The sequence below is a fragment of the Myzus persicae genome, unplaced genomic scaffold, assembly GCF_001856785.1.
Source record: "Myzus persicae strain clone G006 unplaced genomic scaffold, MPER_G0061.0, whole genome shotgun sequence".
Taxonomy (NCBI): domain Eukaryota; kingdom Metazoa; phylum Arthropoda; class Insecta; order Hemiptera; family Aphididae; genus Myzus; species Myzus persicae.
The window spans coordinates 118,933-142,045 of NW_019104377.1; the positions used below are offsets into that span (position 1 = coordinate 118,933).

General features: G+C 32.2%; 1 protein-coding gene across 1 annotated transcript; it reads left to right on the forward strand.

Moving 5' to 3' along the window:
* The first annotated feature begins 7,820 nt into the window (after positions 1-7,820).
* LOC111041696 (insulin-like growth factor-binding protein-related protein 1) lies at positions 7,821-21,741 on the forward strand. Its single transcript, XM_022326067.1, has 5 exons — positions 7,821-8,130; positions 8,231-8,929; positions 18,250-18,421; positions 19,441-19,584; positions 21,309-21,741. Exons 2-5 carry the CDS (start codon positions 8,612-8,614, stop codon positions 21,488-21,490), a joined length of 816 nt encoding a protein of 271 aa, XP_022181759.1. The 5' UTR covers positions 7,821-8,130; positions 8,231-8,611; the 3' UTR covers positions 21,491-21,741.
* The last annotated feature ends 1,372 nt before the right edge of the window (positions 21,742-23,113 follow it).

Here is a 23,113-nt window from a genome sequence, read left to right on the forward strand (position 1 = left end):
TATGTAGGTAGGTATATTTTATTATACACTGCAATGAGAAGAAAACAAAGAATGTATTTTAAAGGACTCGTCATTTTTTTTTTTTTATGAACAGTATAATAAGACATTTTAATGGAAGGTGAAATGATATGAAATATTATAATACAAGAGTTGAGAGTACACACGTCAAAAGAGTAAAATAACTTATGATTTATATAAATGCGATGTATAAAGTTAAAGTTGGGGCTGCTAAGACTGTTGTATTAAAAACGAGAAGGAAAACTATTCTCTTGATATTTTTATTTATATTACGTGATACTATGATAGTAATATATTTCTTTGTGTAGGTTAAAAACTGTTGTAACTATTGTAATGGAATCATTAAATCATAAATTACCAATAATTCAAATATTTTAAATATATATAATAAAAATGTATGACTAAAGTCAGCTGAAGGTAAGTGCATATTTATTTATTTTTATTTAGATTCTTGGGCCTCGCTGATTAAACTAGTGTGGAGACTGGTGGCCCAGTGAAAAAGTAGGTGCTGGACGCTGGTATATTACAACGATACACTGTACCTAATTGATTCTTATATAATAGTACAAGCTTCTATAGTTTAGTTTGTTCCTACAGCAAATACTATCAAGTCCAAGACCAAATAAGAATATGGAATATAAAATAAACTAAAGAAATAGATTCCATTTATAAGATTAAAACACGATTCTCGTCTATATTATAATTATTATATATTTTTCGAATTTGACCAATAGTATATCGACAACTAAAAAGTTTAAGAAAGAAACTATTTGAATAACTCAATTGTATGAATAGAATGACACATATTTGTTTTTTTGTTTTTTACATTAGGTTATAAAAAAGTGTAATCTTATTGGTATGAAAAAATCTAACAAAGCATTTTTGTTATGTCCATGATAAAAAATACTGTTTTTTTTTTTTAAACATATAAACTGAACATAGTGTCTCTATAAAAACGATCGAATCATAACTAGATTGTACTTTAAAGGAAAAATGTCATTGAAAGTGTTTTCCTATCCTTTTTAAATTTACTTTATATAACGTTAAAATGAGTAAAATAGGTAGAACGTTGGGATAAAAGAAAACTTTATCTTTGAACACTGATTTTCTGCAGACTTTTTGATTCTAATCGAATTGGTAGAGACTAGAGGCACAACATTTAAAAACTAGGATCATTTTTAGTTATTAGGTATATAAGGATTCAAGAGACGGGAGAATAATTTAGCAGTTGTCACTAATTAAATAGCATTCAAATAATGGAGGTAGACATGCTTAACATTTTCATTATTATACAAATAATTAGCATCTATAAATATTGTGTTAATAATTAAGAGTAAACGAAATTAATAATTTGTATTTATTTTATCGACATTAAAAAGGGCTATATGGTTTGTGTGAATGTAAGCGATCTACAGCCAAATATTTCTCCCATGGTTTCAATATGTGTTCATAGGTCCTATGCCTGGGTATGTGCACCTCGAAGTAAATTTTAAAAAATTTTCATATTTAAGAAGACCTCACATAAGAATTTGTTGATTCACAAAAAAACAAATAGTTGTTGTTTGCATAGGGTTGCGATTTGTTACAGAAAATAAAATAATTACCATAGTTATTGGATATAATTTTAAACCTTTAATTTATATTTGGCATAAACCACCCAAATAACTGTATTAAAATACTGGTAGTTTACATTTAGCAATATTGCCCAACATTTAAATGTGTCCTCGATAAAAAAAATCCCAGGAATTGTATTACCTAATTGTAATGAAGTCCGTTTATTTTAAATTCTTACTTTTGGAATTATTGAACTTACAAAACAATAAGACTAATTAAGTACTAAAATAATTGTTGACGAACGTATATAAAATATGAATTCATTAAATCAATAGAAGCGTAATGTTTGTCATTAATTTGTCTTAATAATATGTATCATGAAATTATTTTTCTTATTATTCGAGTTCGAGTTATTTTTATATAAAAATACAGGTAGTATAGTCATTACTTTCAACAACTTTGATTTGGAATATTCGTTTTGACTTTTTATATAAGTGTTTTAGACTCAAAACACAAAAGTGAAGAGAGCCGAGAGAAATGTATTGGTTTTACAATAAAGTTTTTTTTTTATACTTATCTGTGAACATTTTTTTCAGATAGAAAAAGACAAAAAAGTGCTCAAAAAGTATTGTCTAGCATCTTCATGTATCGGAAATCGAGTTTAGATGGTACTTTGAAGTGGTCATTTTTCGATTTTCTCTAAAATGGTAATATATAAGCATTAAGAAAAACTATCGACAACAACTACAACTGTCAAACATTTTTGAAGAAATGTCAGCAATCCCGAAAAATAACAGAGTTTCACCCAAAATCATTTTTTGACATTTCAAATACTCGTGATGGTGATTTATCATTGTTTTCAAATATAATATCAGACCAAACCACTATCCGACGACGAGTTGAGAGAAGCCTGCAGAATATATTTCATTCTTATTTTTTTGTTGGATATAACATAATATATGGTAATACATATGATCATACAAATTATACAGAACCGAAATTACCCTGGGCGCAGGTGGTGCAATGACTGATCGTCGATTGACCTAGACATTTATTTATGGCAGTAGATGAAACAGAGCCTCCTCTGCTGTCGGTTAAACACAAAAAAAACATTTATTAATAGCCATACGTCACCATGTCTAGTAAAAATGGTAAGTTTCAAAAATAAATAGTTCCTAAAAATTATTATTCCTGTACCATATATAGATAGAACGATGTAGCAGACTGCTTATGTAAGCACATTCATGACAGATATGAACCGATTGATACAGAACTCAAGACAGGAGTGTTGACACAATAATACACAAATGCGTGGCGCACACCTGTGAAAAATATAAAAATTATATATGGTAAAGTGATAGACGTTTATTTCATGATAAGCAAAATCTTAATAATTCTACTGGAGTTCAAGTATCTGTCGTAGTTGTTGATACGTAACTCAACGTAAGTATACATATTAACTAGTTTTTTAACATAAAAAGGTATATTCATTTGCCCAAACCAGTGATTTTATATCAAATTGACTATAATACAGATTGTAGATATAGTAGATATGTACCTACATTTGAATACAGATCACGAAGATCGGATCTATCCTTTCAAATGCTTAAAGATTTTAAAGAATACTTATTAATACTAAAATTAACATTTATAGATCACATCATAAAAATTGTATTCCTTCAGCCTTTGCTCAAATATTCTCAATAAATAGCTTGCAGTTACGCTGTTGTGCATTGATATTACACTCGAAGAATCATATAAATAATAATATATAGGTATAATGGATTGCGTGACTAACATTTCCAATATAGGTAGTCAAACAATTCTAAAGATATATATTATCCTTAGATTTGTTTTCAAGATGTATTGTTTAAAAAAGCTCAATGGTACTTTTAAATTTGTTTGTTTCCTCTTATAGGTATACCTTTACAGTTTTACATGCAATTACTTGTCTAATGTCTATACTCTATAGCGGTATTATAGTTCAAACACAAACATTAAAATATATATATTATATATTTAACGTAAGGATTCTATGAGTTATCTATATAAGATAATGTAAGAAAAAACAATTGTTAAATTCCTCCTATATTAAATCGTATATTACTAAAATTAGGTATTTAAAACAAAGTACATGATTTTAATTTTTAAATAGTTCAAAGAGTTATTATTATTCTTTAAATTCAACCAAAGTAAAAATATTAGGTATACATAATATATTTTTCATAAATCAATACGTTTCAGTTGTTTGATTTAATTTAATCAAACGAATCACTTATCAGTATAGAAATCATGTTACACAAATGAAAAAAAAATTGTTGGATATAGCTATATAGCTGATTTATTGGCTTTTTATAAATAAATCATTGATACACTGATTGCGTCAATGAAAAATGACGTACACCAAAAAATCAAATCTTGATTGTTCACTTACAAAAATGATGATGAATTGAATCATGATTAGTTTAATGTATTATATACAAAAAAAAACTTTACTCTTTAGTTCAAAATACAAATCTCTTTTGGGACATTATTTATTAGTTGTAAGCCGTTGCTTATAATTTTACACGATCAATTAATTCAGTAATTGTACAATGGTTATATTTTTTTTTAACAAGTACAATTATAACATTGAGTGAGAATATTTTAATAAAGTTTTTGATATAATAGGTAACAAATAATAGGGTTTTTTCAAAAATATTTATTTAACAAATTCCATAGTCAACATTATGGTGAACGAATTATATAGTTTATAAGTGTATAATGTATAGTCTCGCTGTTTATTCACCCGTGACTATCGTTGCATTGAGATTTCCTTGTGTCGTATATGAACGCTGCAACGAGGGGATATTAACTGTGGGAATTTAAATAAAGATCTCCCTACTTCTACGCCTAAATAAGTTACAGTCCATAAAGTCATTCACAATATGAAATCACGTGAGCTGTGGAGCATTTGGCTAGCGGACAAGTATATTGTGATATTAATATAATATAATATAATAGAATCAGAGGGACGAGAATGGTCGGAAACATCGCAGAACGCAATGGAAACATGGTTATTATCAGAGACCCTCTGACCGGATTTTCGGGCATTAAAAATATTACGAATAAGATGTTCAAAAATCCATTAAAAATAATCTTTTATTGAAGAATGCGATTTTTTATTTAATTAACTTCAATCACAAAAAAAAAAACAAAAATACCTAACAAATTTTGAAAATGATTATTATATGTAAATTTTTAAGGTGTATATAATAATTAATTTTCTAATACCTCATTATAGAGTAAGTTTCCACACATAACTGCAGAAGAAATGTTAATAGTCATTCCCTGACTACGGTTTTTGACGGAAAATTATTTCTAATTCGATGTCACTCGTTTTGCCATTCGGAAATATCAACAGAATGCACATTTGCCTATACGTGCCTTTCTACCCTATGGGTGTTTAATAATATAATAATATAACTTTCCAATTTTCTCGAATCATTCAAATATTATTTATTTGTCCATTAATTAACTCAGGTCTTAATACTCGTATAGCAGTTGAATTATAATGTGTTTTAATGCACTTACGCACACAATATTATACTGCAGTTATCGTATTGCTCGAGTTAATTCTACTAGAGTCAATTCTTTGGTGAGGCGGAGGTGTAAGTCAGTAAGTCTGTAGAGGCGGTAGACTATATTATAGTCTTTATAAATTATAAGTATACCACTTCCTTGAGCTTTTCTTATTTTTATCACTGATATTAATGTATAGGTACTATAGACGACTTAAATATTATATGATATTAGAGTTGAACGCAATACGGTTTTGTTCATTTAATAAAGTGTGTGGTAGAGATAAATAGTATATTAATTGTATTGCGTATAATATACGCCCTCGTTTAAGTTCTATACATTATAGTATAACACAACATTATAAATATATATATATATCAAATGTCCTCTTCCCTGCACATGAAAGAAAATATAGTACTAAACTCGACCACCCTCCCGACGAATCCAATTATTATTACGTCGGCTCCTGTCATTCGAAACCCCACACGAAAATGTCATCCACCAGGACGTCATATATACATATTATTATATAGGTGTATTACAGGGTACAGAGTGAGATAGAGTACTGCACAGCAGTTTCACACGACGAATATATATGTATATATATTATATACCTGCAGCTGAGGATCGATTGTCGCGGTCATCTCTTCGGTCTTCTCGCGGTTTTCCTCCGGACACTTCGTGTGCCTTTGTGCTAATTTCCGTCCTTGCCACTTCACCCTCCACCAGCACAGAACTGCAGCAGTTGAATATAGCGTGTAATATATAATATGTTAGCAATTATATGTATTTTATTATATTAATATAATGTTTGTCATCGTGACCATCGTGCGCCGTCGTATATTATTAATGTTTGTGTAATATCCGAAACAAGTAACTAAGACCTGGGTACGAGAGTTACAAAAATTAATAACTTAAGGGTTCGAATTTAACGCTTTGCCTCTTATACATTATATCATATTTATAGTGACTATAGTGTCTTGACGAGATTCATTTTTTCCCCCATTTCATGAAGACACACTACTTTCTACGATCATAATTCATAAGCTGATTCCATTCGAAACTTAATTATAATTTTTTTTTTTATTGAACTTAAGCCCGGCGACTAAGGCCATTAGCTGTTGTAGGGGTTATGAACTGTGGTAGGGGTAATGTTGGTACGGTAGGTTTGTTTTTACGATTGTTCCGGTTATTACGGTAGATGGTGAACACGTGTATGCAAGGTTTTTAACGACTATGAACCCGGGTGGTCACCCATCCGGGAGCAAGTAGCTGTGGCCGTTACTTACTCACAGTCACATTCCGCGACTGATAGCAGTCAACGCACCACGCCAAGCCACACACTTTATTATGTATGTTGCATATAATATATGTAATGTAAAGGACATAAACGCATTGAAGTCTCACTAGTCACTATACATTATACACCCACAGTCCCACCCTCGACCAGTGATTGCAAAAGCCCAAAAACGAAACAGTGGTCCGCGTTAAAATAGATTTTTGTTACAAACGGTGAGAGATTACTGATGATGTTGATATGTTGTTGCATTTAAATTTTTGACAGGTACAAATCACAAATGTACTATATTTTTATCACTCTGATATTAAAACTAACGAAACTTTTAACATTTATTCGAAACAATTTAACCAGTAGATATGAGTTTACAATAACCATAATACGTGAAGGTAATAACAGAAACAACTAGATAGGTACCTATAGTCTATAGACATAGGTATATTATATAGGTACGTGCGAATGGCAAGTACGGTTAAAAGAAACTATAACGAAACTAAACGACATTTAAGCAGCCAAAATTAATATGATATTTAGACGTGCCATACGTTACGAAACGTTTTTCATAGTTTCGTTATCACAATGATGTAAAAACATGATAATAACAGTATTATTATAATCATTAAATAAATATTTGACAGCTTATTTATCGTTATATATTAACCATTGTTAATTTTTCTAATTATCTACCACATTGTGCATTCAATTTTAAAATTCTTCAATAGATTGTATATTCTTCAAAATGCTTTGGAATTCCGTTCCAGTGACTGGCGAAGTTGTCAGCTGTACCTGTACGACGGACTTCACTCACAAATGTCAAAGTTCCAATGACTTCCTAGTTCCACCCGGCAAGCGTCCGATGGGCGCTCAGCGCTCTCCTGGTTTGCAGCTATTATGGTTCGCCAATGCCTCCAGTCCACCCCGGATGCGATTACTCGGTGTCGTCGATATCGTTGAATGTTATACAAATCTATTCGTTCATATTATTTGATTCTTCATCCGCATAGAAGTTTTTTTTTATAACTTTTCGTTATATTACTTATTTTCAATCAGAATTGTTTAGCAACCACTAGCCAGTCGTGTTTATAACTGGCCCATTGTCCGAACTGAGTAACTATTAAGCGTTTTATTATACAAAGCATAAAAAAGAAGATTATTATAATATTCTAGAATAAACACATATATATCAATACATTTTTTATGGCCTCTAGGTGGAGGGTCTGGGGATCCGAACCCTCCCCCTCCAGATTTTGGCCATTTGAAATAAACGTGCAAGGCCAGAGTCTTATTGAGAGGGGGAGTATACGTATAACAGGAGGCCGTTGCTCCCCAAGCTAATTTAGAGGGTGTTGATACTTTTTTTTTAAATTTTAATTGTTTTAATTCTATACATTATAGTAACTCCATGCATCTTTTATCTACTTTTAAAGTTAAATACATTTTTATATTTCGTAACTCTTTGTCACACACAACTTACGATTTTGTCATTATTATTAGCGTAAATGCCTTACACCACGACGTCCTACTTAAACACTACGAATACGACGAGTAAACGAACGATTCTACTCGAACTATCATGCATGGTCGAATAATTGCTCCCGATGCCTCCGATTCGACGAAATTCAAAATGTCTAGTTTGTATTCGTATTTATCGTGCTTAACGTCTACCATATACGTGTATTGTGATAAAATAATTAACGAGAGTAAGTAATAATTAATAGAAAATTTAAATTGTTTAACATATTATGGGTGTAGTATAAGCTACTTGATTTTATTATGAAAATTTTTTTTTTTTTTGTGCAGTTGGTGATTTTTTCCTTGTTATTCCCGGGCGGAAAATCTCTAAACACGGTGCTGCGGTATAAGGCTGAACGTAAATTACTTTGCAGCAACGCAGGAGACGTGGAAACGTCAAAATACCGGCGTAGGCGAGTCCTTTTCGAACGAGCATGTTAATTCCCGTGGGAAACCCACGTACGACGATGCACAGAGAATATTATCGTGATCGCTCGTTCGCTGGCGATATTAAGAGGGGAGAGGGCTCTGCGGGGTGGGAGAAACCGTCTCGGAGCTCCGCAGGCTCATCACGTGCCGGAACAACTGCAGTCTAACGTCACTGCCGGAATTTCGTTGAGTATATATTGTTATTATTATTGTTGTTACTATTAATATTATTTTATAATAATGGACTGTCGTCGTCGCTTGTCGTGCTCGCTGTTCCGTTTTTGTAGAGCGTTCGCCCTGACCATGGCGTTGGCGGCCACCGCATGTGGCGGTGGCGACGTTGGAGGAGGTCCGGTCGTGGCCGATCCACCACCGCAATGTCCGGACGACGGATGCGCCTCTGTCCAGTGTCCCGTCCACGACCCGAACGCTTGTCCGCTGGGCCTGGTGCCGGACGCGTGCGCCTGTTGTCCTTACGGCCTGTGCGGCTTGGGCGAAACGGCCTTGTGCAACGCTGCGGACCGGCCGTGCGCTGAAAACTTGGAGTGCGTCAAGACGGTATACTATAACCATATTATACTATTATTATGATAAATGATTATTATTAATAATTATCATCGCATGAGAGTATATATTATATCTACTGCAGGATGAATTACCAAGTATATGTTCACCGTCATTTTTACTTAAAAGGACCTTATTTTTAAATACTTAAATTTGCGTACCATTCAAATAGGTGATATTGACTTTTTTTTAATGAGAACCAATCTTTTTTCCTATAAATTATTAAATGTTCATGTAACTAAATCAAAATTCTGACGAGCAGTTTCTGATCTTTCTGAGCCATTCAAATGTATCTAAGTATTATGTATATTGAAAACGATTTCACATAATATAACTTACAATCGCATATTAAATGTAATAATTATTAAATTTAAACAATTTTTAGTTTTTAAAAATACCTACTACATAAATGCTAATGGATTATTTACTATTGATTGGTGATTATTACTATATAAACTGTTAATTAATTTATAGAGGAAAAAAGTAATTATGATTTGAAAAAAGTGAATTTGATGTCACCACTGAAGACTACTCTTTAAATTTCATAAAAAGCTTCGTTTTTTTAAATATGGTCCTAAGTACAATTATTTAAAAAATCATAATTCGTAATAAATTCATTACTAAAGAATTAAATGGTGCAAATCACCCTGTATAATATTACTATTAAGCTACCTATTCGGTTGTGCAATATATTGTGACTTTGACACTTAGTAAGGTCTTTTCTGTCTCTGACAATATAAATAATATGTCATAATGGCTGCTACGACGATTTTTCAGCACGTCTAGACATGTTTTCCGCAGAAACCCTTGTATATACACTATAATGTGCTTCAACCAAATCGTGGAGTTTCTTTTATTGCCAGTTGATCAGTATTTTTTAAGATTTCGAGTTAAAGTTTTTAAGCCACAGAAAAAAAATATTAGTTGACAATTATATACATAATTGTAGTTGGTGCAGCACCTGCAGAAAATATTAGTCTTATTTATTTATGCACTTCATGCTCGACATTTTCATCGTACATTTAGAAACTTATTATAGGGTAAAAATGAAAATATAATTAAAATTTATCGGAGATTATTAAAAAATTATTTTGTTCCTTAAACGGCCATTATAACTAAGAAACCCTAAGTATTCCCATTTTTATTAAAATGTATTTTGAAGACAATATTAGTATACAATAAACATGAGTCCTGTGACCAGCCTAAAAAGCAGACTTCTAATAACTGAGCGGGTATTGTAAAAGTATTATATAACCAAGGGCAATATGTAATGCAAATTTTAAGAAATTTTGTAGATACATAGTACTATATTATGCATGCTATTTACCTTTGAAAAAAAGGTTGTATTTATGCTTAGCCCTGAATCCACCACTGTCCATAACTATATTAATAAAAATATCTATGACAAAAATATTATTGGTCTTCCCTCTCCAGATATTGGCGAATATGAGCAAAGTCCATATCTCCATAACTTATACATTAACATGTTATTTTTTTAACCTTAACCACACCTGAACGAATTATTATAATGTAATAGTGGATATTTATATTGCCGACGGTAGACTGACTTTATATTACTGCAGCTATTATATTTTATAATATGCATAAATGCATAGGTATATGCTATTATAATAGCATACGATGTAAACTTGTGTCGTGAATTCCATTTTTTTTTTTTATCTGGTTTCTGGTTGAACGTGTAAGTATGGGTTTTACCGGACGTAAATCGTTATATTATGATGACACCGATTGTATACGCATATCCCGTGACCCATGCAGTATTATACACACCGACCGGCCACCACCATATTATATCGCACACTCTTGACTCTGGGTTGTTTGACTGTGCGAGCCCTTAACACTTTGCCAGCAGACACTCTTGTGTAACGTCTTATACTCTTGTGGCACATATATAAACATATATATTACACACGATCGAATCATATACGTATGTCGGGTATACCGATATATCATTATAAGATAGGCAGGGAATGCTTCAGTCTCTGACGAATTGGATCTTATTAAAAAAATGTTGCAGAATTATGTTGGTTATGTCCTGCAAATTTAGATATTATAATGTACCTATCGATATTTAAACCAACCCTCCATATCTACGTTATAGCGCAATAGAACAATGTTAAAAAATACAAATACAGAAAAAAGCTAAGGTAAAAGCTGCAAAAAGTTTCCCATCGTTTCAATTTATATTTTGTCGGTGTGCAAGTACGCGTATTATTTAGCGATATACATAGCTTCCATTCATAGCTTGCCCGGGTCCAATGTTTTTTTTTACGTTTTAACGACGAGCTATTTTGCGTCCTATTGCCGTTTCAAAACATGATATAATATGATTTACCTGCAGCGCAATTATAAAAAGATAGTGTCCGATTTTGTTTAGGAATAGAATACGTTGTAACAATATATATCAGCGTGCGCTGCCTGAAAATCGATGCCGTATCAATTTATTATTAGGAATAGGAAAAAGAGGTCATAAAACGTAACTGTTAAGTACATATATATATATATATATATATATATATATATATATATATAATATGTGTTTATGTATATACAATACATAGTGTTCGGGACCTCCGGGTTAAGCGACATCCGCACGCGCGTTTGTATACATATAATAATATGGGGGAAACAAATCGTCATTAATGTCTGTTCGACAAACGTCGCAATAACCCTTAGCGCGCCGGGTAAGTCGTTTTTAGTGCACTTCCATCTACGGAGCAGATACTACACTGATATTTATATATAATAAATCGCACGACTATCCAGGCTTTATAGGCACCATCCACATGTACCATATAATCGTAAATATTCGTATCAAACCTCCACCGCATAATTTATCATGTATATTTAGATTATGAAATTAATATGCTTAACTGAAGGGCATGACGTAAGCATTTAGTTTTGAATGGTTATTTCTATTCTGCAGTGGTGGGAAAGAGATGTTCCCATGGGTGGGCGCGGAGATAAAATAACAATTTATTTGCATGTAATATTATGATACTCGATTAGGTATGTAACTTAAACGTTAACACATTAATGTCAAAGATTTTTTTTATAAACCAAAATGTTATTTCCGTGACGATCGCGACATATTAGTCTTAGCCCACTTAGTGACAGGACAGATGACACCCCCGTAGATGCACTAATTTTTCTATTTTTTCGTGTATACATATTCATTTTTATCTGGTCTCATTTGAGTGGGTTGAGCAAACTCATGAAAATCAAGCCATAAATATTGCTATTGAAATACTGTTCTCTTTTTTTTTTTTTTTTTGCTGAATAGCGTCGTTTTTAATTCTTTTGTTTGCTTAAAATTAAAAATAATATATATTTTTCTTTCGGCTGTATTATATTTATATATATTGTGTTATATAATATAGTACTGTACGCGTTGCGCAAGCACAAGACATTTAGAGTAAACAGCCGTTTATTAATACAGTGAAGCCCGTTCAAGATTTATAGCGCCGAAATGGGTGGAACCGTGTATATACGTACATACACGCACTGCGAAGGAGTCATTTTATTTTTACTTGCATATATATTTTCTACTTGCATACAGACCGGAGGCTTATTTCAAAGTGGGCAATGGTGATGCGGGCTGCTTCGGGCGATAAATTCACAGGACACTGATTGTTATTTATTCATCTCGTTGGTATCGGCGGGGATGGGGGAGGATATCATCAAATACTGGAGCTCCAGGGCGCCGAAAATGTAAATACCCGTCTCTGATCCCCCACGCCTATTTCTAGTCTATATTTCAGACGGTTACGGCTAATAAAGTATATTATATTTTACCCAATAACATAATATAACAATATGATAAAGTATAAGTACCAATTGTAGTATAATATATGTACTATATAGGTACTATATATATGTACGTATTATACCTATATGTAATATGCTATAAGAAATTCCGAAATAATATAAATCGATATTATACAGCGCTTTTACATAATGTTATGTATTATACTGTTTTGATAGTTTACCAATATGGCATTTAAACTGTTTAAGAGATCAAAAGGGCTAATACCTAAGTAACTACTTAGATTGCAAGATTTTCGAAGGTTTCGAGGATAACTACGTAGGTACAGTTAAAATAGATCATAGGTATCCATTGCATAAGTGTGATGCTCAGGAAGTTAAACATGAATATGATATTTGATGTTATAATATAGAAATATATGTAAAAAGTAATATTTATTACGTGCATTGCCCACTCGTAATACATTTATGATCGATATTCGCGGCATTCGACTGTGGGCCTTATCGTAGAATGAAAAATTAGAAAAATCATCAAAAAGACATTAATATAAATTTCGATTTTTAGTTAGCCTTGTCCTCCCACAGTCCCAAATGTCCACTATGTATACACCACTCCTGTTTGACGTTGTGATTATAAATTATGTTTAAGCAGATGACGTCTCGCGCGCATGCGTATTGTCTACGTCTTACTAGTGCGTAACATGTAATAAATTGAAGTAAATTTAGGTTTATTCGCCCTCGTTTCACTTAATTAGTTTTAATATCAGAGTGTAGAATTTCAACCTGTACTTAACATTTTAACTAAAAGTAACAACATTTTCCGGCGTTAGCTTGAATTATTTCTTTTCCGATATTTTAAAATTTTGAAGTGAGTCATGACCGTACACAATTAAATATCTATTACAATTTAAAAAAGCTACTTACGCATAATTCACTTCAACATTTAACTATCAAAATAACACCTCCGACAGTCTAAACACGAAATGGCTTTAAGTTTAATAATAGGTAATTTTACACTATAATGTTAAAACTAACGAAGCTAAATGAGAACTACTGAAGGTACATTTTCAATGTCAGGCACTTAAGCTACGACAGTGACGTAATTTAAGTTGCATAATAGGGGTGTCAACTTTTAAGCAGGCCGATCTTTTTTTTCATCGTCTGATCACTTTTTCTTCATGATTGTAAATAAATGCGTTTTATGCACATATACGCATCATGCACGTACCTGCAGTGTATACATGATCGTTAGAAAACAACACAATGTCAATGTCACAATATGCACGCAAGAGGAGTCCTCTTAAAATATCAGGTTGTAAAATATGCAAATATCGTCCATATCGACGTTTGTTATAATATGGACTTAATTATAATTTACATCACGTATTTCAGTATAACTTCGGTGAACACGGCCGCGTTTATGCGTGTGATTATATATAGTTACCTATATATGCCCTACTTTTAACAAAAATTCTAGGGCGGTGTTTACTTTTACTATAAATACCTATGTAATAATATATTAATCAACATAAATCCCATTTTAAATAAATTGTTTTAAATTATTGTTTAATGTTTATAAAATAATGTTATGTGTATTCACGTTCGGAATTTTGAACCGATATTTATATATCATCAGTCTTTTGAGAAAAAAAATATACGTATTAATAACACGCCTCGTCACTCATCAGATATGAAGCAATTTGTTTGTGACAAAAATCGTGTACAGCTTCCGAAATACGCAGCGGTATCACAATATCACGGAGCTGTGGGTATATATACATGTATATTAGTTCACATTTTAAGGTGGTTATTTAAGGAGAGAGCGAAAGAGCCGCTTTTATATGTTATCATTATTCGCCTCATGGCTCATACGTGATCGTCATAAGTCATAACATACATCACATCAAAGTGCTCGTATCTCGGAGAATTAACAATAATCATTACCTACCCAGGGAATATTTAATTTCTCAGACAGCAAAATATTATTAATGAAATGATTCTATATGTATTTCACTGTCGTTTCTCGTGACAATATTGATTTTAAATTTAATGTAAATTAATTTAAATTAATTGTAAAATATGGGCTATACCCAATACTGTAACCGGAGCTACCCTTTATACATTTTTGATTTTATTAACATTTGGTGTGAATTCTAGACAGTTATTGTACACACAACGCAGCATAATATTATTTTAAGACGCAGGTATATGGTATTTGCACTTTGCATGGTGATATGGTATACCTACTGACTGTTAATATACTACCTAAGTACACAGGTCGCCCCTACTTATATAAATATTATGTAAGCTTCGATGGAATGGTATAATTAATATTATATACAGTTCTGCATAATAAACGACATTAAATAAAAGATTATTATGAGAAATTAAAAAACAATCGTTGATTTTTGACTAAGTACAATGCATAAAACATTATAACCATATACTATGTACAAGTATTCATTAAATATTATAGTATAATTATTAATAATATTTTGTGAAATGTATGCAGAGACGGAAAAACCCCGTACAATGTAAAAAAAAAAAATCAATAATAAAAGCGAAGGTGTGATATTAAATATTATAATATTTATATTAAACGTAATATAAATAATTATAACGAACAAGCACCTCCGCTCAGTTGGTTACAATACTATACTATATTATTATCACCCCCTGCAAGAACAAGATGTGGCGACGAGTTTGTTTTTTTTTCTCCTGTATACAGGCTGTCGTGTTGATATTATAAACACGATAATATAACGTATACAATATACATATATAATATATGTATATGCGCCTACTCACTTACTCGGCTGCGGTGTAGACCCTAGACGCACGTTATTTCTCTTTGATGTTTTTTGTTTCGTTCCACGCCGATCGCTTTTTCCCGAACACGTGGAATCTTTTAAACTCAGTGATGCATTCTCGTCGCTGCTATATCATAATATATTACCATCGTCATAGTATTAAGGTACTATAAATTATTATATTTATATACTGCACACTGCACATATTCCATGTGTCACGAATACAAGTCGATCGATCGATCGGCATACAAAATTACAACATGTTATGAGCATTTGGGGGGGGGGGGGGGACAGGCTGTAAACACGCCGTGCATACGGCACACTTCAGCGGGATTTAAGTTTTTTTTTTAATCATCACTTTAACGAAGAAAAATTGTCTATCTATATAATAATAACGAGAACTGTGTGGAAGGATTTGGAAACATAATATTTTTTTGCACTGCAGTGGACTGTGATGACAGTTTTTAAGCAGTATAGGGCATATATACACTGTATAATATGTATATATATAATATATTTATTAGCCTATGAAAAATTAAAACCTATGTAGTAGGTTTAAACTTTAAAGGTTGTCCATAACTAATATGTTCGTTACGACCAAAGTTGATACTGTACATATATAAGTTGCGATGGTGCACCCATTTGTATGTATTATACCCCTGCTTACGAGGATTTAATTATATTTTACTAACTGTTCACCTACGTCTACCTATCTACTATAATACAGCTCTTGTAAGACTATGCAGTATGAATTTTTATGCAATATTTTTTACTAGGTATTTTTTTAAAACAATAAAATTTGTTTTTTATATATGAAATCATCACTGAAGGACTAATAAATTTCTTGCTTCGCTCAGAATCTAATATGTGTATAAATAATATACTTAACCTATCATATATTTAAATTGTCCTCTGTTCATATTTTAAAATAATTTGAGCGTGCACGCTGTATAAAGTTGTATCAATTAACTCGAAATCGAATTCAATTTTAACGATAAAGCTGTATTAATATTATATTGACATCATAAACTTAAAGTCAATAAATAGTTTTCAAGGTAGGTAGTCTTATTTTAAAACTTCCCAGACTTCTGCGGTCTATCAAACTCAAACTGCAGTGAACCGTATCGAAGTCTTGAAAGTTACCATAACATAAAATAATTGTACACTACCTAGTTTGCTGCAACCAAATTCTAATAAATTGTAATTATTATTTATAGTAATATATCTACTTGCATTAACATTTAATGCGTAGGTTCTACTCAGTGAAGTGCCCAAAGGGAGGTTAATGATTATGTCCTCCGTCCCCCATAGTCTTACGAATCCCCTTATTTGTATCGTTTGTACTAGCACCACAATTAATTGAAATGGATAACCGAGGTTGTGGATTAGAATTTTATAGCATTTGCATATTTCTCATAAAATTCTTAAAGATGGCAGAGTAAGCTTAAAATTTGTTTCATAATTCAAAGAATTTAAATTAAGCATTTTATTATGCTTGTTTTGTGATTTTTAGATTTTAGTGCTATTTCTGGACATTTTAGGACTTTTTTAATCAATATTGTTCATATTTTATGAAATAACATTTTAATGGCGGTGTTTTTGATTATTGTCTTATTTTAAAAGTAATCGTAGAATAAGTAAAATAGACCGACTTTGTACGTGGACGCACTGACCAATCATTTCGTATTTTTTACATACTTGGTTTTGATTTTAAATTTTTGTTATTTGCTAATTTTGATGGGCTCCTTTTTTGTCATAATAACGGCTGCGATTGGTGATATACTGATAAACTATATGAATATTGTCAACTACTCGATTAGTGTGCTCGTACCTAGTAGGTATACTTATGTGTTTCCAGCTGAACGTATTTTGGTTATTCTTTATCACTCCTTAACTAGTGTCTAGTGCTTTATGCTTATAACTTTGTTTTAAAATTCTAATTTTTGCATACATTGTTGTTTTTAACCTTGCATATTTTTAGCACATATTTTTGTAATTTTAAGTGGCATAGAATCCCAAACCTGACTGTTACTCATAATATCATGGACTTTCAAGAAATGGCAAAAACGCTGGGACCATTGCATTTTGTCCGGAGGAGAGTATTTTGAAGATGATATCTTTAAATAATGTGTAAATTAACTTTTGAATTTATTAAAAATAAAATCCCGGTACTTTTTGAACAGACCTCGTATTATGGACATTCAACTTTAACATTTATAGATGACTGATAAATAGTCGGTAGAACTGAGAAACACTCCTCGAATTTGTGATTTCTCATATTATTAGTTAGATAGAGCGGTTTTGGCAGTACAAAATGCATACAGATTTAAGAAAAACTATGTCATAAAATGGATTTTAAAAACTATATCATTAGATTAGGTATACTATAATATGTGGTAATCAAACGATTTTATTTGTCATCGCTAAGCACGCCATGCCGGCCGACCATCTCCTCAATTTCGTCTTGCGTAAGATAAATATCAGTACACAGGTAGTACAACGTCTCTTAATAATAATATTACCTACCTAAGCGTACGGGATAGCACATTATACACATAATATTGTGCACTGTGCAAGCCGGCCCCCAATGCATATATTATAATAACGATGTAAAGCTCAGTACAATGTTACGATGATGTTATATAAAATCGATGAAAACCATCGCAGTCGCATCATATCATACGATATAGGTGTATTATATCATTATTATGTGCACAGGAAGACGTCGGCGGCGGCGTGCAGTACCGGTGCGCGTGCAAGGAAACGGATCCGGTGTGCGGGTCGGACAATAGGACGTACTCGAACATGTGTCAGCTGAACGGGGCGGCGGTCGGCTACAACGGGACGCCGCAACCACTGTGGATGCAATACCGGGGACCGTGTCAGTCGGGTAAACACACACACACACACGCACACACACACACACACACACACACACACACACACACACACACACACACGCACACACACACACTCGCGCGTGCATAACGTAATATTACATATTATTATTGTGTAGACATATTAACGTTTGAACGATCCCTCGGAAACGTATTAATTCGATTCCGTTCGATTCACGTGATGTTATACCGCGTCGTCTCTCTCGTTCTCGCGAGTGTTTTCGGCCCGGCGTATGTGCGATGGAATACACTGGAATACAATAATGTACGTAATGCGAGCGCATAAGTTACGTACACACATAAATTTATAAATCTGTCATCAAACAAGTTTAAACATTGTGTCGTGCAAGGTGTGTGTGTGTGTGTGTGTGTGTGTGTGCGCTTACTGCTTGTGAGTGCGCGCGTGTATTATTGTCTATTATACGTACTTATTGATTTTCAACCGAGCTTTACGCGACATCAATTATTCCCTTTTAACGGTTTTTATTCATTATTTATTTATTTATTTTTTTTTTTTTTCAACAAATAGTGCAGGCCATATGAACAGATTTATATACTTGCACGACTTTAATATTTAATATGATATGTCACTTTTTTTTTGGTTTTCCTCTTACTGACTACTAAAACAAAAATAAAATAATATACCTAGCTATATACGACGTTTACCGAGTTACTCACCGAGCGTCCTTGGTGAGGGGCTTAAAAATTCGAACAGTGATAAGTAATATTATACTTTGTTGAATAAAATTGGATATTTTGAATGTATGGGTAGCGGAATATATCATGCGCGTGTAACTCTATACAAAATGTAACATTCACGAAGAACCTAGCTCTATGGTGATTTATAGATCACCCGTCGATAATTTTTTGAATATTACATAAAAAAAGGGTATGCGAACACTTTTCGTGTAATATTCACGCACAATTGCGGATTTCCGATAGATTATAATATTAACACTGCGTACCTATAAAGTGTACATAAGATATACTGTATAATTGTTTTCGTTTTCAGCCCCTTTCATTAGGTCAGCACCCAAGAACTTGGCTGGTTCCGTCGGGCACACTGTGGTGTTTGATTGTGAAGTCAATGGATATCCCGTGCCTAGCATTAGCTGGCGATTTACGGATGTATACGGAATCACAAAATGGTTGCCAGGTTTGATTTTTTTTTCCTTAAAACAATCTGCAAGAACAATTATTAACGGCCTGCTTGACATAGGTGTGACACACCACGACACTTATATCATATAATGTAGTGTACATGTTGTAGTACTCTGATGAATTGTCATGGTCGTTATATGAACTCAATTATAAAATATTTTCTAATATAATATGTTGAATGTAGTATAAATAATTATTATTATTTATCATCTAATAGTTGAATTAATGATGTCTTTTTAATGTGTTGATTCTGTGAGATATCGACAATAATTAATAGGTAGGTACGCAACTTAGCAAAAAAAAAAAATGTTTTATATTTTTTTAATTTAAATAGTGCTGAATTATAATAATTTTTTTTTATACAACTACGGTATTGTTGTACATCCATAGAAATAATTTCAATCAATCTTCGAATAAATATTCTTAAGCTCGATATCATTGAAGTCTAATCGATCGATAGTTGTATAGCTTGTATAAGTACTGCATAAATGACCCAAGGCAGTGTACCAGAAACGATAATTAATTATCTACATCTCAATAGTCCGACCATTATTCATTATATTATATTAAGTCACAACCACGAAATATTTTTTACTTTATGATACTCATATACTTAGAAATAATCCTTATTATTTAATTTATTTCTGGTGCGTTTATATACAGACATATAGACAACATATGGTTAAAATAGTAGGTCGTACCGACGAACCGGGTGTATGCACAGTAATCATGGTAGTAAATAATGTTTGTCGTTTGAATTATGATACAATATTACATTCTACAGGTGTTCTACCTATATCGGTAATATTTTAAATATGTTATAAAACAGATACGACAATATGAATGCCCGGGAGCAACATCTAGTGTATCTTGTAATACATCTATTAAACTAAAAAATGTCTTGAAAATTAGCAAAATATATCATTATAGATACAGCTTAAAAGACAGTTAGAAAATTGTCCACATCAAATTTGTACTATCTCAAAATCAAACAATAAAACTTGGAGGTGTCTAATGATTGTTGCACTAAGAAATATTATAGAATACATGTATACATATATTATACTCAGATACTCGTAACGAATAAATTATTTTAGCGCTACAAATGTGCAATTCGAAAATAATTTCGACCAAAGCATGGAGATGTCTTGTGGTTGTTCCGTAGTCTTCATATACATTTTAGACCGATATGCAGAGACGCAGAGTGATTCATTAAGATGACAATCACGTCTAATCGTCTAGAAAAGTATTAACGTCGTATTTCAAAATGATTTTTCTTTGCATAACGCCAAAATCGTAAATCGTCACAAAACAACCCGATTTATCAAACATGTTTATTTTACCCACTGGTTTTTACTGTTATCTATCATTTTTTGGAATTTTTTGCTTTTTGGAAAAAAACGCACACCTGCATTTCGAATTTCGTGTTCCGAATCAGAATATTTTTCTAAGAATTTTGATGTACAAAAGTGTAATTCTGTGCAACTCGTACATAAACCCGCGCCATAGGTACAATATTATAATCTTTTATCCAGAATATTATACAGCGACTGATTAGAATATTGAACAAACGAGGGCTATTCGCGTATGCATATCATTATAATTGAACAGACCATTTCATTAATCATTGCCTACAGTAGGTGGGTGTATTCAACACGACTCGTGTGTTCGTTTATCATACAATAAATTAATGGGTAATATTATATTTATTGCACAAAGGAGACGATACACTAATTGCGATACAGATCAGAGGAGGACCAGACCGTTTTACCGTCACCTCGTGGGTACAAATCATGGAATTCAAACCCACCGTGCACACGGGAAATTACACGTGTCTGGGCACTAATTCGGCGGACGTAGCTACGGCTTCGGCGGTGTTGGACGTCCGAAAGATGGTCTAGATGGCTATACAGATGAGAACGACAACTCGTCACAACAATATTTGTGTTTGTATTTTTTTTTTTATTATTATTATGTTATTGGTATAATAGGTATTTTTTATATATTTTCTACTTCTTTTGATCATTCTTTTCCGATTTATAATATAGAATACATTTTTGTAACTCGAAACCTTGAAATAATTGTATTGTTTCCAATAGCTTCCACAAAAGTTGTGCTTGATTTGAAAATATCAAAAATTCATACTTTGTTACGATTTTTGTTTTTTTTAAACCTGACCAAAAATGTTCAATTATATTTTATAGCGTATAGATCACAGGAACATTCAGGTAAACTTGGGCCAAATTGTTTTTGTTCTGAATAATCATTTAACATTTTTCAGAGAACAAAACAGATTTTATACATAAGACATTATTCATAAAATTATTTATGGGATGCTAAAAACTATATGGAGACATTAGTCCCCTCTGGAATTTTTTTCCACTTTAAACCCTGTATAAAAGCAGGTATAAAACTTATAGGTATTAGGTTCTACTGCAACTGTTTGGCGAATTGAAATGTCGGTTTAATAAATTAAATCGTAAGATTTTAGATTACACTTCCATCCTAACTTGTGCCGCGGCATGCCGGTAGTTGGTCACAAAAGAGAATAAAGGAAATCTGAAAATCAAACTTAAAAATACGTTTACAACATGACAGCGTCATCTAGCGATGAAAATAAGCGGCGATATGATGAACTTTAAGGCGTTTTGCAGTATAAGAGCAAATACATCAAGATCGGTTGCCTCGGCCTTCTCATTTGAGTTGCTAAAAAAAAAACCGGTTAGCAATAATCATAAATGAATTATTCTATTATATGAGTAAATACTAATTGATGATAAATGCCAGTACAGTTTAAATACAATTAAATGGTAATTAAATGGTTATTTTGCAGTAAAATATTAATACTAGGGTAATTGGCTGTATGTAGGTACCAAAAATCACATCGACATAATATTCATTATTAATGAGATACCAGAATAACAGACCCATGACAGTCATGTACCCAAAAAGCCTATACAGAACGCCGTGATCGCTTAGTTATAATAATATCAAGTTAGCATATTTTATGATGTACATGAATGCAGACTGATTTAGTTATTTATAGGCTTAATCGAGATGAAAAATACCAAATACAGCCCTATTTCATTAGTGTAACTAGGGAGACCTGGGGGAGGGTTAAGAGCTCCCAAATATAAAACTGGCACAACAAAAACTCACGCTGTAGTGCTGTACTTATTAGACACTTGAGAACATTCTGAACATTTAACAATTTTATAATTTTTCATAAAATACATTACTAATAAATTAGTGGTGCCAGTGTTGGGTAAGTTACTTTTAAAAAGTAATTACGTTACGTTACTCGTTACTTAGAGATAAATGTAATAAAGTTACTTTACTCGTTACTCAAATAAAATTGTAATAAAATTACATTGATTTTCAAATAGAAAAGTAACTACATTACTTTCTCGTTACAAAATTTTTTTTTTTAATTTCTTAGCAATTATAATTTTACGAAACAATAACATAACTAAGTACATTACCTATAGAAAAAAGGTATGGCTTAAAAATGTACAGTTAATGCA

What these genes read in the sequence shown, in the direction of transcription:
- LOC111041696 (XM_022326067.1), top strand. Translation starts at nt 8,612, where the DNA reads ATGGACTGTCGTCGTCGCTTGTCGTGCTCGCTGTTCCGTTTTTGTAGA. An exon ending in ACTTGGAGTGCGTCAAGACG is followed by an intron (nt 8,930 to 18,249) that starts GTATACTATAAC and finishes TTATGTGCACAG; the next exon opens with GAAGACGTCGGCGGCGGCGT. An exon ending in CCGGGGACCGTGTCAGTCGG is followed by an intron (nt 18,422 to 19,440) that starts GTAAACACACAC and finishes TTTCGTTTTCAG; the next exon opens with CCCCTTTCATTAGGTCAGCA.